This window comes from Elaeis guineensis, chromosome 12 (assembly GCF_000442705.2).
Source record: "Elaeis guineensis isolate ETL-2024a chromosome 12, EG11, whole genome shotgun sequence".
Classification (NCBI taxonomy): Eukaryota; Viridiplantae; Streptophyta; class Magnoliopsida; order Arecales; family Arecaceae; genus Elaeis; species Elaeis guineensis.
Window position 1 is genome coordinate 83237965 of NC_026004.2, and position 12539 is coordinate 83250503.

The 12539-nt window shown below is 39.6% G+C and overlaps 1 protein-coding gene across 1 annotated transcript; it reads right to left on the bottom strand.

Moving 5' to 3' along the window:
• Positions 1-5560: 5560 nt before the first annotated feature.
• Positions 5561-6991, bottom strand: LOC105054568 (probable carboxylesterase 8). The gene has a single exon (XM_010936101.4). The coding sequence runs from the start codon at positions 6956-6958 to the stop codon at positions 5867-5869; it is 1092 nt and encodes a 363-aa protein (XP_010934403.2). The 5' UTR covers positions 6959-6991; the 3' UTR covers positions 5561-5866.
• Positions 6992-12539: the final 5548 nt, after the last annotated feature.

The following is a 12539-nucleotide window of genomic DNA, read 5'->3' on the forward strand; positions in this document are numbered from 1 at the left end:
AGATCCGACTTTGATAAGTGGCTTGAGGTCATGAAGTTCAAAATAGAGTTTATGAAGGTCAATGATGTATGGACATTAGTTGATCCACCTGAAGAGATAAAACTCATAGGGTGTAAGTGGATCTTCAAAAGGAAGAAGGGTATAGATGGGAAGGTAGAGATTTATAATGTCTATCTGGTTGCCAGGGGATGTTATCAACATTATAGTATTGAATATGATGAGATATTTTTTTCTATGGCAATGCTCAAATCCATTCGCATTATGCTTGTGATAGCGGCACGTTTGGATTATGAAATCTGACAAATGGATATGAAAATTATTTTTTTGAATAAAAAGCTGGAAGAAGAGGTGTATATGATACAACCTGAAGGGTTCACATCCACAGATGAGTCTAAGATATGCAGGCTTTAGAGATCCATTTATGGATTAAAGTAGGCATTTCGGAGTTGGAACATGGATTTTCATAAAGTGATCAGAATGTATGACTTTGTTAGGAACGGAGAAAAATCTTATATTTACAAATAGATAAATGATTTTGTAGTTGCATTTCTTATTTTGTATGTGGATGATATTCTCTTAATTGAGAATGACATCTCTACATTATAGGGAATAAAGATTTGACCATCGTTTCAGTTCTCCATAAAAAATTAGAAGAAGCATCCTACATCTTAGGGATGAAGATCTATAGAGACAGATCGACGAGATTATTTGGATTATCCCAATCCACGTATATCGATACCGTACTGAAGTAGTTTAGCATAGAGAATTTCAAGAAAGGCTATCTTTCAATAGGCCATAAAATTTTTCTCTCGAAGAGGGATTGCCTGACAACTCTTCAAGAGAGAGAGCATATGAGTAAAATCCTATATGCTTCGATAGTGGGATCTATTATATACGTCATGACATGTGCGAGATCGGATGTTGCCTACTCACTAGGGATAGTAAGCATATATCAGTCAGATCTGGATGAGAACCACTGGAAGGTCGTAAAAATTATCCTTAAATATTTGAGAAATATTAAGGACCAGTAGCTCATTTATGAAGAATCTAATTTGAAACTTATGAAATTTACAGATTTTAACTTTCAGTCAGACCATGATGATAGTAAGAGCATACTGGGATATATCTTTATGTTGAACAGTAGAGCGATATACTGAAAAAATTTCAAGCAGCACATCATGGCTGACTCAGTTTGTGAGGTGGAATATATCGCGACATCCGATGCCGTGAAGAAAACTGTATGGTTATGAAAGTTCATCGACGAGTTCGAAGTGGTACCCTCCATCGATGGTCCGATCCTGCTATACTACGATAGCACTGATGCCATTGCTCAAACGAAGGAACTAAAGTTTCATTAGCACACTAAGCATATTCTGCACCGTTACCATCTGATCCAGAAGATCGTGGATCGAGATGACATCGAGCCATAGAAGATCGATGGAAAGAAGAATCTGGCCTATCCATTTACTAAAGCTCTCAGAATCAAGGAGTTTAATGATCATAAGTTGAAGATGAGTTTACGATACTATACCGATTGGCTTGAGTCCAAATGAAAGTTGTTGAAAATTGTATCCCAAAGTCAATCATCAGTCTGTTGACGGTTGAGCTCATATTTATAATTGTATATGAATTTTAATTAATAAAAATTATTTAATTTTTTCATCACAAGTTGTACATCTTCTTTTATGAACTTTTGTGTTGTGATAAAGTCATTAGAACTATTTTAAATTGATAAAAGAGGATTTATCATTTAGTCTTTAAAATTTATTCACGGCCAAATGATATGCTATTAGTAGGATGATAGCTATATCAAGTGTAGGTTGTTGTGTGCCATATGGTTGGTTGTCCTCTTAACCAAGAAGTGTGGAGATACTAATATGGTATGCAGGTAAGATGTAGAAGTATATCTCATGGAATGTGATCTAATTATGGAGTACTCTACTGTCAAGAGTTGCTCGTGAAGGATATGGGTATAAGTGTCTCTCCGATCTGAGATCACTACGATGATTTGCAAGCAACTCACTGTGCTTTGATGCCAAACTACCTGAATTTCTAATTCAATGATAAAAAATTTTTGGACATAGTCAAGTACTTGTTAAGTCAGTGTGTGAGTCAAGATAGGATTGACCACTCCTAGTTTTAGGAGTTAGTGCTATATTGTATTTTAATTCAGCAAAATCTTGGCTAGGGTGGTCCTTGTGAGAGTCACAGAATTTATGAGGTTGAGATACATTATAGACGTACTAATTATGAGTTGACAGTTTAACTCTGAGTCATCCTAAGTATTGAGAGTCAAAGGGACGAATTATACGGTAACTATGGTCCAAGGTTCTTGAATGTTGCTTTGCAAATATTCGATCTATCCAGACGTCAGGTACCATTACTAGATGGTCTCATCGATTAGTACAGAAATTTATTTTTGTGCTACCGGCTTAGGTTTGAATCTCTAGTGTTACACTCAAAAGAAGTTACTATCTGATTAAGTGCTTGATCAACGATTGAGAATCGTTCGAAGGTATAATCGTCAATATGATTGATGGTTAGCTTTATGCAAAAATTACAATAAATTAATTTGCTAAGGGTTAGTGAATTATCAGAGGATTGATTAGTAATTAGATTGCTAAGTAGCTCAATTTGATTGAGCAATGTGGTTTGGTTCAAGTTTGATTGAATTTGATTCAATTAGGTTGGACCGATTAGGTTATTGGATGACCTAATCGCTAAGGATATTTAATTTCTGATTTGATCAGAATTTTAACTCGATTAATTTTTAATTTGATTAAGATTTAATAGAGGTAATTTGTTATCTAATTAGATTAGATATTTGGGTCTAACCAAATAGTTTTGGTTTGAACCTACCTGGAATAATCTAGAGTCCAAAGGGATTGGACTTCTAGCCATGCGACACCCTAAACCCACGCCCACTTGTTCTTCACGCAAACTTTGATTTTGAGTAAAGTTTTTGCATGCAAATCAGAGGTTTCATCCTCTCTCTCATCCTCCTTGAATAAAGATAAAATCTGGTTTAATTTGAATTCAAATTGGATTTGAATTCAACTTGAAACATAATCCTTTTCTTAGTTCAAATTTGATTTGAACTTGGTCTTATCCTCATCTTCTCGCCAACCTTAACACCTCCTCAATTTTGTGCGACAAAATTAAGAGAGTGAATTATCATGAGATTATTCTCAGAGTGGGGCATGAGGTTTGGGATGGGTGGCCTTCCTTTGGTGTGCGAGATTAGAGGAGATCTATCTCCTCTTGGGTGAGAGACCTAGATCAGATCTAGGATTTTGGGTGAAAGAAAATAAAAGAGAGAAGAGAGTTCTCCTCCTTTGCACCACCACATCCTCCTTTGTATTTGTCTTCAATTTCGAAAGAGTTCGAGAGATCCGAAGAAAGAAGCAGATCAGTCATTAACAGGATCTTCGAGTGAGTTAGCACTCTCAAGGAGATCGATCAGCACAGGACTTCGAGTGGACGATCTATAGAGATCAGTCACCCTGTGTGGCTGCAAGCAACTAGCAAGGTCATGAGATTCAGATGCGGTGATCTGGTACCCGCACTCAGGTGATAGGTTTTAAACTCATACTTGATATAGATATGATTTACGGTGTATATGTAATCTACTATTGCATATTTGATGTGATCATGTATGTAGATTTTTATTTTTAGATCTTATATATATAATATAACATGTTATAGATCCTAAAATAGACATTTTAGATTAGATCTAAAGTATGTTCTTTAGATAAACTGTTAATCTGATCTGTCTTCCTTTTTAAAAATTTTAAAAAGCATGCTAGAAACGTCTGCCGGTTTCCTTCTGAACCCTCCTTTAACATTCCCAATCAAACCAAGATTCCTCTATGGTAGTCCTAATCAAACTAGAAATCCCCTTAATAGTCGTAGAATAGGACTCTCCTATAGGACTCTTAGCTAGATAGTACTATCCTGCAATAGTCCTAACTAGGGTAGGACTCCTTGTAGAAGTTCCAATCAATATAAGAGTCACTCTCATTAATCTCAGCTAGACCAAGACTCATCTAAAGCAATCCTAGTTAAAATAGGAAGACTCTCTAGCAACCTTAATCAACTATCCTAAGTAAATAGGTATTGTTCTTCAACAATTTGTGTCTATGTAAGCACTTTCCATAGCGATCAGGCACTTCCTAAAGTTTGACTACAACGTAGCAAAGTCACCTCTATTGTGGGTCTAGTCACTGTGACAAAAACTTAAGCAAATTATAATCATCATCTATCATCATCTAGAACCTTTTGGACCAATTACAAGCACCTCCAACCCTGCAACTAGCAAGAACTATAGTCCATGAATCATAGAAACAACTATAGTCCATGAATCATAGCAAGAAAATTCTGGCCCCTGCTTTTTGCAGTAGAAACATTCCGTTTGACTCTGATCATACTTGAGTTTCTTGTTCACTGCGGAGGCCATAAATGTTGGACAGCATCCAAGTATAGCTGGAAGATTTACAGGTGAGCTTGATAGCGATGGAGTAATTACCAATCTAAAGAAGACTACCTTCAAACTCTGTCACCCCAATATGAAAGAAGACCACGTGCTGAGCCATTGGCATTTTTTGCCATCCAACCTTCAAAATAAGTATCATAGATTGCTTTTTGCAGTCTTTGATGTATTTGATCCTGCTTGGTTTCCTGTAGACAAACTATCCGACATTTTTATTTTTTAATGATTTCCCTGATAGCTCTTTTCTTCTTGGTTACATGTTCCTTTGGTGTTCCAGCTTAAAATCATTCCAGCATTCATTTGGCAATTGTATTTGATCCTGCTTGGTCCTTCTTCTGGCTTCGGGTCCTCCACCGCGGAGGAGGTCACCCAAGGCATCCACGCCGGCCATCTCACGGCCATAGTCACAGGTATTCTGCAAACCTTTTTATCTCTAGCTTGCAAACTTAACCAACCTCTTAAGCCATGACCCACCATCATTAGTCTTCTCTAGTCAAGCCTTAAGCGAGAAGGGGGCAAAGTGAGTGAGAAGAAGCCAATCCTAAGCCTCATTCACTGTTAAGAGAAGGGAATTTTTCTTCACTTGCAATGTTGGTTAACCTCATCCAGGGTTCAACAAACAAAAATCATCGGAAGGACCAATTTCAACAAATGGAGAACTTTATACGGATATAATATGAAAAAAATATGAATCAATATACAAATATAAAATTGTCATGGGCTAATCTGCAAAACCAGATCAGATTAGCCATAACAAATCTGTCTACCGTGATTGGCCACAATCCATGAATTGCTCTAATTTTTCTTACCACGTCAGAAGAGAATTTTTCGGCTACATATAATTAGAGGGGCATATATTATTACTATAATGGAAGAAAGTTACCTGCACAAATCGTCTTTTCTTTCATTTTTCTTCCTAGTTGCATCACTTGGTCATATTTTATCCTTGATGAGGTGAAAGGTTGGGTAGACTATTTGGTCATTCAAATCAAACTTGGCTTTCTTACAGTGGCATGTTTCATGCACGCATAGAAATTTTATGCCATAAAAATTGCCACACAAAAGCATCGGTAAAGCAACATCGTTCTGGATGCATCTTTCGACTTCTAATGAAAAAAACACGAAAAAGATAACAACACGACCTAAAATATGCTTAAATAACAGCTTCCTTCTACTCTTTCTTCCCTAAATATACTTAAATAACCCTGGCTATGGTATATCTTTTACACGCCAAAAACATCCACAAGAAAGCAGAATTCAACTTGTACACATCGGAACAATTACATGACACAGTCTTCTTATCATGTCTGCAGCACCTTAAAGTCCAAATCCAACTAAAATAAATCACACATATTTTCTACTTGATCCACGTCTAGTTCATGAAGCAGCAGCGGCGTCAACAACCGAAGAAGAGATGAAATCACGAACCTCTGCAAACAAAGCCTGTCCCCGGCCGGGATCAAAGAGCTCAATAGCATGGAATCCACCCTCATCGAGCCTAGCCACCACACTCGCGCCCTCCTCCTCCTCCAGCATCTTCACAAACGCCCGCTGCCTGTCGATCAGCGGATCCCCTTGGCAGCCCTTCACCATGCACCTGGGGAGCCGAATCGGCCTAGGCGGCGCCACCACCGGGTTGGAGAATTCGTGGTCTCTGTCAGCTCCTTCCGGTAGCGCCAGACGCCACATCATGTCGTTGGCGCAGAGGGGAAGGACCACGTCCTCCTCCGACGCCAACTCGGAACGGGTTCTCTCCACCCCTCCAAAGTAGGGCTGGTTCAGGATCAGCCCGACAAGCCTTATGGGCTGCAGCTCCAGGGCCACGGCACGCAGCCCGGCGTGGTAGGCCATATTGGCCCCGGAGCTGCTGCCCATCAGAAAGCAGCGGGAGAAGTCCCCGCTCGTTACCCACGGCTCTCCCGCTGCCGGGTCCTGGGCTTGGGCTCGGACCCAGAGGATCGCCTCCACCGCATCCTCGTAGGCCGCGGGGAGGCGGTGCTCCGGGGCGAGACGGTAGTCGAGAGAGATGACCAACGCGGGGAGCGCTGCGGCCATCTGCTCGCAGAATCCGTGGTAGAAAACGGAGGCGGTGCTGAACACGACGAATCCGCCTCCGTGGAAGAAGATGACGATGGGGAGCTTTTGGGAGGAGGGGAGATTGGGACGGTAGATCCGGAGAAAACTCTTGTGAGTGGGGTCGAGAGGGACGTCCTTGGAGAGGACGGAGGAGGAGTCGGGGTGGTCGTCGCCGGTGGGGGGAACGACTGGGACGGTGGGACGGGATATAGTGCCGTCCTGGTGTTCGACGATTTGGAGGAAGAGGCTGGTGCCCTTGGCTGGGGCTGCACCACCGACGTCTCCCATTTTTGGAACTCTTGCGTGGTCTGCTTGCGTTGGGTGTAGAATTAATAGGAGTAGCTGGAAGCCGCGGACAGCGCGACGTGTCCACCGGTGGACGGCTAACAACATGGCTTTTGGTTGTCAATGTATCATTGCTCTTTCCTGACAGTTTCCAATAGCACTTCGGCTACATGTGGGCTTTATTTCTGTTTGGTATGGGTACATCTGGAGTAGGCGAGGCTGCAAGAAGACAATGGCCGGTATTGCAGTTTTGGATGGGTCTATTGTGTTCTACATATAATTTGAATTTATGTTTATGATTTTATACGATAAATTTTATTTGGTTGTTCCTATGTTATTATTTATAAGTCACACTGTTTACCGAAGTTAAATAATATATTTTATATTCAATATTTTGTGTCAGGTGAAAATAGTGATTTCGTAAACAGTAATTTGGACAAGTGATGCAACTTTTTCTCATTATTATATCCATTATTTTTTATTATAAATAATAAATTTAGAGATTAGTTTTCAAATTTGTAAGATTAAGGTTTGGGCACAATTTAGGAGAAGTTCTACTGCTATAACTTATTATATTGTTATTATAGTCAAGAAGAACCTATTAAACTGGGATTATGATAGACGGGTTGGGGTTTATTCCCATGGATACATTTCTCCATTTGGCAACAATAAATTTTGGATTCGAGTTCGGTTGACAGGTTCAAGTATTTGAGCTAGCACAATTACAGCATGGATGGATCTCTATCCTTTTTTTTTTCTCTAAAAAAAAATTAAAATAGAAATGAGGTATGATATTTATGAATATAATCGACCCAGACTTGCAAAAACTTGTCACGAACTTCTTTTGCTCAAAAATATCAAAATATTTTTAATGATATTGATTAATGGTGGTCGAGTTAAACTATGTCAGCCTCAAATTCTCTAGTCCGCATCTTTAAAACCAATCGTTTGATCGGTAATAATTTCAAAGACTGACTCAGAAACCTCAGGATTGTCCTGACCTCAAAAAAGTTAAGCCATGTTCTCGACCAAGATCCTATAGTGCTACCAAACCATCCTACTGCTGAGTAAAGAGTTGTTTTTGAGAAGTGAACGGATGAAGACAGTCGGGTCAAGTGCTATGTGCTGGCGTCTATGTCAAACGAGTTGCAAAGCCAGCACGAGCATATACCCACTGTCCGGGCTATGATCACTTACCTACAAGAGTTGTATAATGAGCAGAGCCGTACTACACGCTTTGAAGTGTCCAAGAGACTCTTCAATCTGAAGATGCACGAAGGGCAGTCTGTCTATGAGCACTGTATGACAGTGATTAAGGATATTGAGAAGCTTGGAAAGCTCGGACTAGACATGCAAAAAGAATTGTAGATGGATCTGATCCTTCAATTCCTTACCAGTTCATATAGTCAATTCATTATGAACTTTCATATGAACAAACTTGACTGCACTATTTTCGAACTCGTCAACATATTGGTCACCACAGAAGGTACTTTGAAGAGTTCAAGAGGCACTGTTCTCGCTGTGAAGCGGACTTCTTCTTTCAAAAGAAAGTCTTCTAGAAAGAAGAATGTTAAATCCGTGAAGAAACAAAAGAAAGAGAACAAACCGAAGAAGGATGGTCCAAAGGCGGCTGAGGTAAAAGAAAAGTATTTCCACTGTCATGCTGAAGGCCACTGGAGGAAGAACTGTCCTAAATACCTGAAGAACCTAAAGACCAAAAAGGGTGATAAACCTTCCGAAGGTATGCTCATAATTGAACCTAACCTTACGATTTCTTCTACTTCTAGTTGGGTATTAGACTCTAGCTCGGTACTCATATATGTACCTCAATGCAGGGTTTGATAGAAAGTAGGAGGTTGAGGGAAGGTGACATGATCCTTCGGATCAATAATGGAGCAAAAGTTGCTGCAGAGGTCGTTGGCACTTATCCTTTTTGATTACCATCTTGTGTTAAATTAGATTTGAAAGATTGTTATTATGTTCTTATAGCTAGTCAGAATTTGATTTTCGTGTCTGTGCTAGCATAGGAAGGTTTTGAAATTAGTTTCAATAAAGATTTTTGTTCCATTTATTTATGAAATTAATTGGTTGTATGAGATCTTTTAATTGACAGTTTTTATCACTTGCATATTGATACGAATGTGAATCTAAACGAGCAAATAGTGAGTGTCGTAGGCCAAAAGAGATCCAGAGATGAGATTAACCAGAAGTACTTGTGGTACCATAGACTAGATCATATTGGAGAAGATAGGATAAACAGACTGAAAAAGGATAGAATCCTTGGCTCTCATAACTCAGATTCGTATCCAGCTGGTGAATCTTGCCTTCGAAGAAAAATGACCAAGTTACCCTTTGTAGGACATGAAAAAAGGACCACAGAGCTACTTATCCTGGTACACATCGATGTGTGTGGGTCATTTGATGTGCAGGTCAAGAGTGGTTATACCTACTTCATTACTTTTACTGATGATTTGTCTAGGTACGGATATGTGTATCTTATGAAACACAAGTCTGAGGCCTTTGAAAAGTTCCAAAAATTCAGGCATGAAGTAAAAAAACAGACAGATAAACATGTTAAGAATTCTTCGATTTGATCGAGAAGGTGAATATCTTCGTTAAAAATTTTTGAGTTATCTTAAGGACAACGGCATAGTCTTTCAATGGACCCCTCCTGGAATACCTCAACTCAACAGGGTATCCGAAGGAGGAACAGGATCCTATTGGATATGGTCAGATCCATGATGAGCTTCACTAATCTACCCTTATTTTTTTGGGGACATATTTTGTTAACTGCCATTCACTTGTTGAATAGGGTTCCATCAAAGTCTGTTCCTACCACACCGTATGAGCTATGGTTCGGTAAGAAGTCGAGTCTGGGTTATCTTGAGACTTGAGGATATCCGACCTATGTCAAGAGACAGATGGCAGATAAGTTAGAGGATAGATTTATTATAGCTCGCTTTATAGGATATCCAAAAGAATCTATGGGATACTACTTCTACTTTCTATAAGACCATAATGTGATTGTGAGTCGAAATACCGTATTCCTAGAAAAATAATTTATCCAGGATAGCAATAGTGGGAGGTTAGTGGAGCTCGAAGAGAAAGTCTTTGAAGAGCCAAGAGCTATAGACCTTCAGGAACCTATAGTCCATGAGCCAGTAGTTGATGTTCCTCTACCACCTCGTACATCTAGTCGGGTCTTCCAACCTCCTGAAAGGTACATAAGTATGCTTATGGAGGAAGTTAAGAAAATGTTCCTTATAGAAGATAAGAGTCATAGTGATGATCCTACCACCTTTGACGAGACGATGTCTGACATCAATTTCGAAAAATGGTTAGATGCAATGAAGTCAGAAATTGACTCAATACACTTGAACCAAGTCTGGACCTTAGTAGATCCACCGGAGGGTATTGTACCTATTGGATGTAAATAGATCTACAAAAGGAAGATAGGTGTCGATGGTAAGATAGAGACCTATAAAGCTAAGCTTGTGGCTAAAGGTTATAGTCAGCGTGATGGCATTGACTATCAAGAAACCTTCTCATCCGTAGTCTTGCTGAAATCCATCCACACTCTGCTTGCTGTTGTAGTCTATTATGATTATGAAATCTGGCAGATAGATATGAAAACTACTTTCCTGAATGGATATCTTGAGGAAGATATCTATATGGAGCAGCCTATGGGTTTCACATCCGGTGATGGTAATCACAGAGTTTGCAAGCTGCAAAGGTCCATATACAGATTAAAGTAAGCTTCTCGAAGTCGGAATCATTATTTTGATGAGACAATCAAATCGTTTGATTTCATAAAAAATAAAAAAAAATTATGTGTACAAGAGGGTCAGTGGGAGTGCAATCACCTTCCTCGTATTGTACGTAGATGATATTCTTCTTATTGGGAATGACATTTCTATGCTGTCCACAGTCAAAAGATATTTGTCCAAGGAATTCTCCATAAAAGACCTAGGAGAAGCGTCCTATATTCTCGAAATAAAGGTCTATAGGGATAAACCTAAACGGATGCTTGGCCTATCACAAAAGCTGTACATAAAGAAGGTGCTGAAGAGGTTCAGTATGAAAAACTTCAAGAGAGGCCTCTTACCTCTTGACATGGTATTAGTCTCTCTAAGATGATGTGTCTGACCACATCTGAGGAGGTACAGCACATGAGTAGGATTCCTTACGCCTCGATCATAGGGAGCTTCATGTACGCCATACTATATACTCGACTTGATATTATCTTTACGGTGAGTGTCATGAATAGGTATCAATCAAATCTAGACGAGGGGTACTGGATAGTTATGAAGAACATCCTTAAGTACTTAAGAAGGACTAAGGATTTATTTTTGATCTTTGGAGGTGATTTTGAGTTGCGAGTCAAGGGGTATACTGATTCAGACTTTATGTCTGATCCTGATGATAGAAAGTCTACATCAGGGTACATACTCGTTTGCAATGGTGGCACAGTTAGCTGGAAGAGTTTCAAGCAACCCATCATAGCAGATTCGATCACGGAGGCTGAGTATGTCGCTGCTTCGGATGCTGCAAAGGAAGGCTTCTGGTTCAAAAAGTTTATTGCGAAACTTAGGGTTATGACATCAGATGCCACATTGCTGTACTGTGATAACAATGGAGCCATAGTACTTGCTAAGGAGCCGAAGTCTCATAAAAAATCGAAACATATCGAGTGGCGGTTTAATATCATACGTGACTAAAAAAATATGTTGAGGTGCGAAGAGTGGACTCCACGGATAACGTGACAGATCTGCTAACTAAGCAGTTGAGCCAATTGAAAATGAAAGTCCACCTTGAGAAGATGGGACTTAGATTTATGGCCAATTGACTTTAGTCCAAGTGGGAGATTGTAAGATGTATGTCCTAGAAGTCAATATGGCTGACACCTTGTAATAAATTTAGGGTATAATTTTGTACTTAATATATTGATATGATCAATAAAAGGACAAGTTCTTTATCATTCAAATGTGATGTGTCCTTGAATCATCCATTTAATTAGTTTCGATACATATTCTCAAGGTATTAAGAATTAGAGATATGTATTTAATTCTTAAATACTCCCGATCATAGAATCATCATGAGGATGATGATAGATCTGGATAGATTGACGCACAAATCATTTTCTTCATGATAAATGAGTCTCTGATCTACTATATAGAGACACAGGATAATGAGTGCAGATAGTTGTAAGAGAACAATTAGTACTAAGCATGACTATACGAGAGATCATTTGGATTTCTATTCGATCATCAGTGATTATCTCAATGCTGTAGTTGTGTGACTGATCTTTTAACTTGAGATAGTATTGCTACTCACAGTGAAGCTGCTGGAGTTTGACTGATACATAAACATAGGTCTCAATGAGTCCTTATAGTGGATGTTAGTAATAGTTGGTCTACTGTAGAGGTAGGGTGCGCATTAAGATAGGATCTATTGGGTATAAAATATCCCCCCAACCGAAGTTCGTGTCAGGAGTGACCCCCCAGGGGTTCTACCGACGTCCGACCTTCGGCGACATCCTTCCAAACCTCTCCGGTGGCCGAGACTCTGCAACGTTCCCAAGTTCTGCCGACGGATAAACTTCCACCAGCGTCGACCGGATTCTTCACGACGGACAGACTCCACCCAAGTTTCCACGATGGTCGACCACCTTCTAGACTTCATCCGGACT

Bases quoted from the DNA above. Each gene is read 5' to 3' on its own strand.
- LOC105054568 (XM_010936101.4), bottom strand. From the start codon at position 6,958: ATGTTGTTAGCCGTCCACCGGTGGACACGTCGCGCTGTCCGCGGCTTC.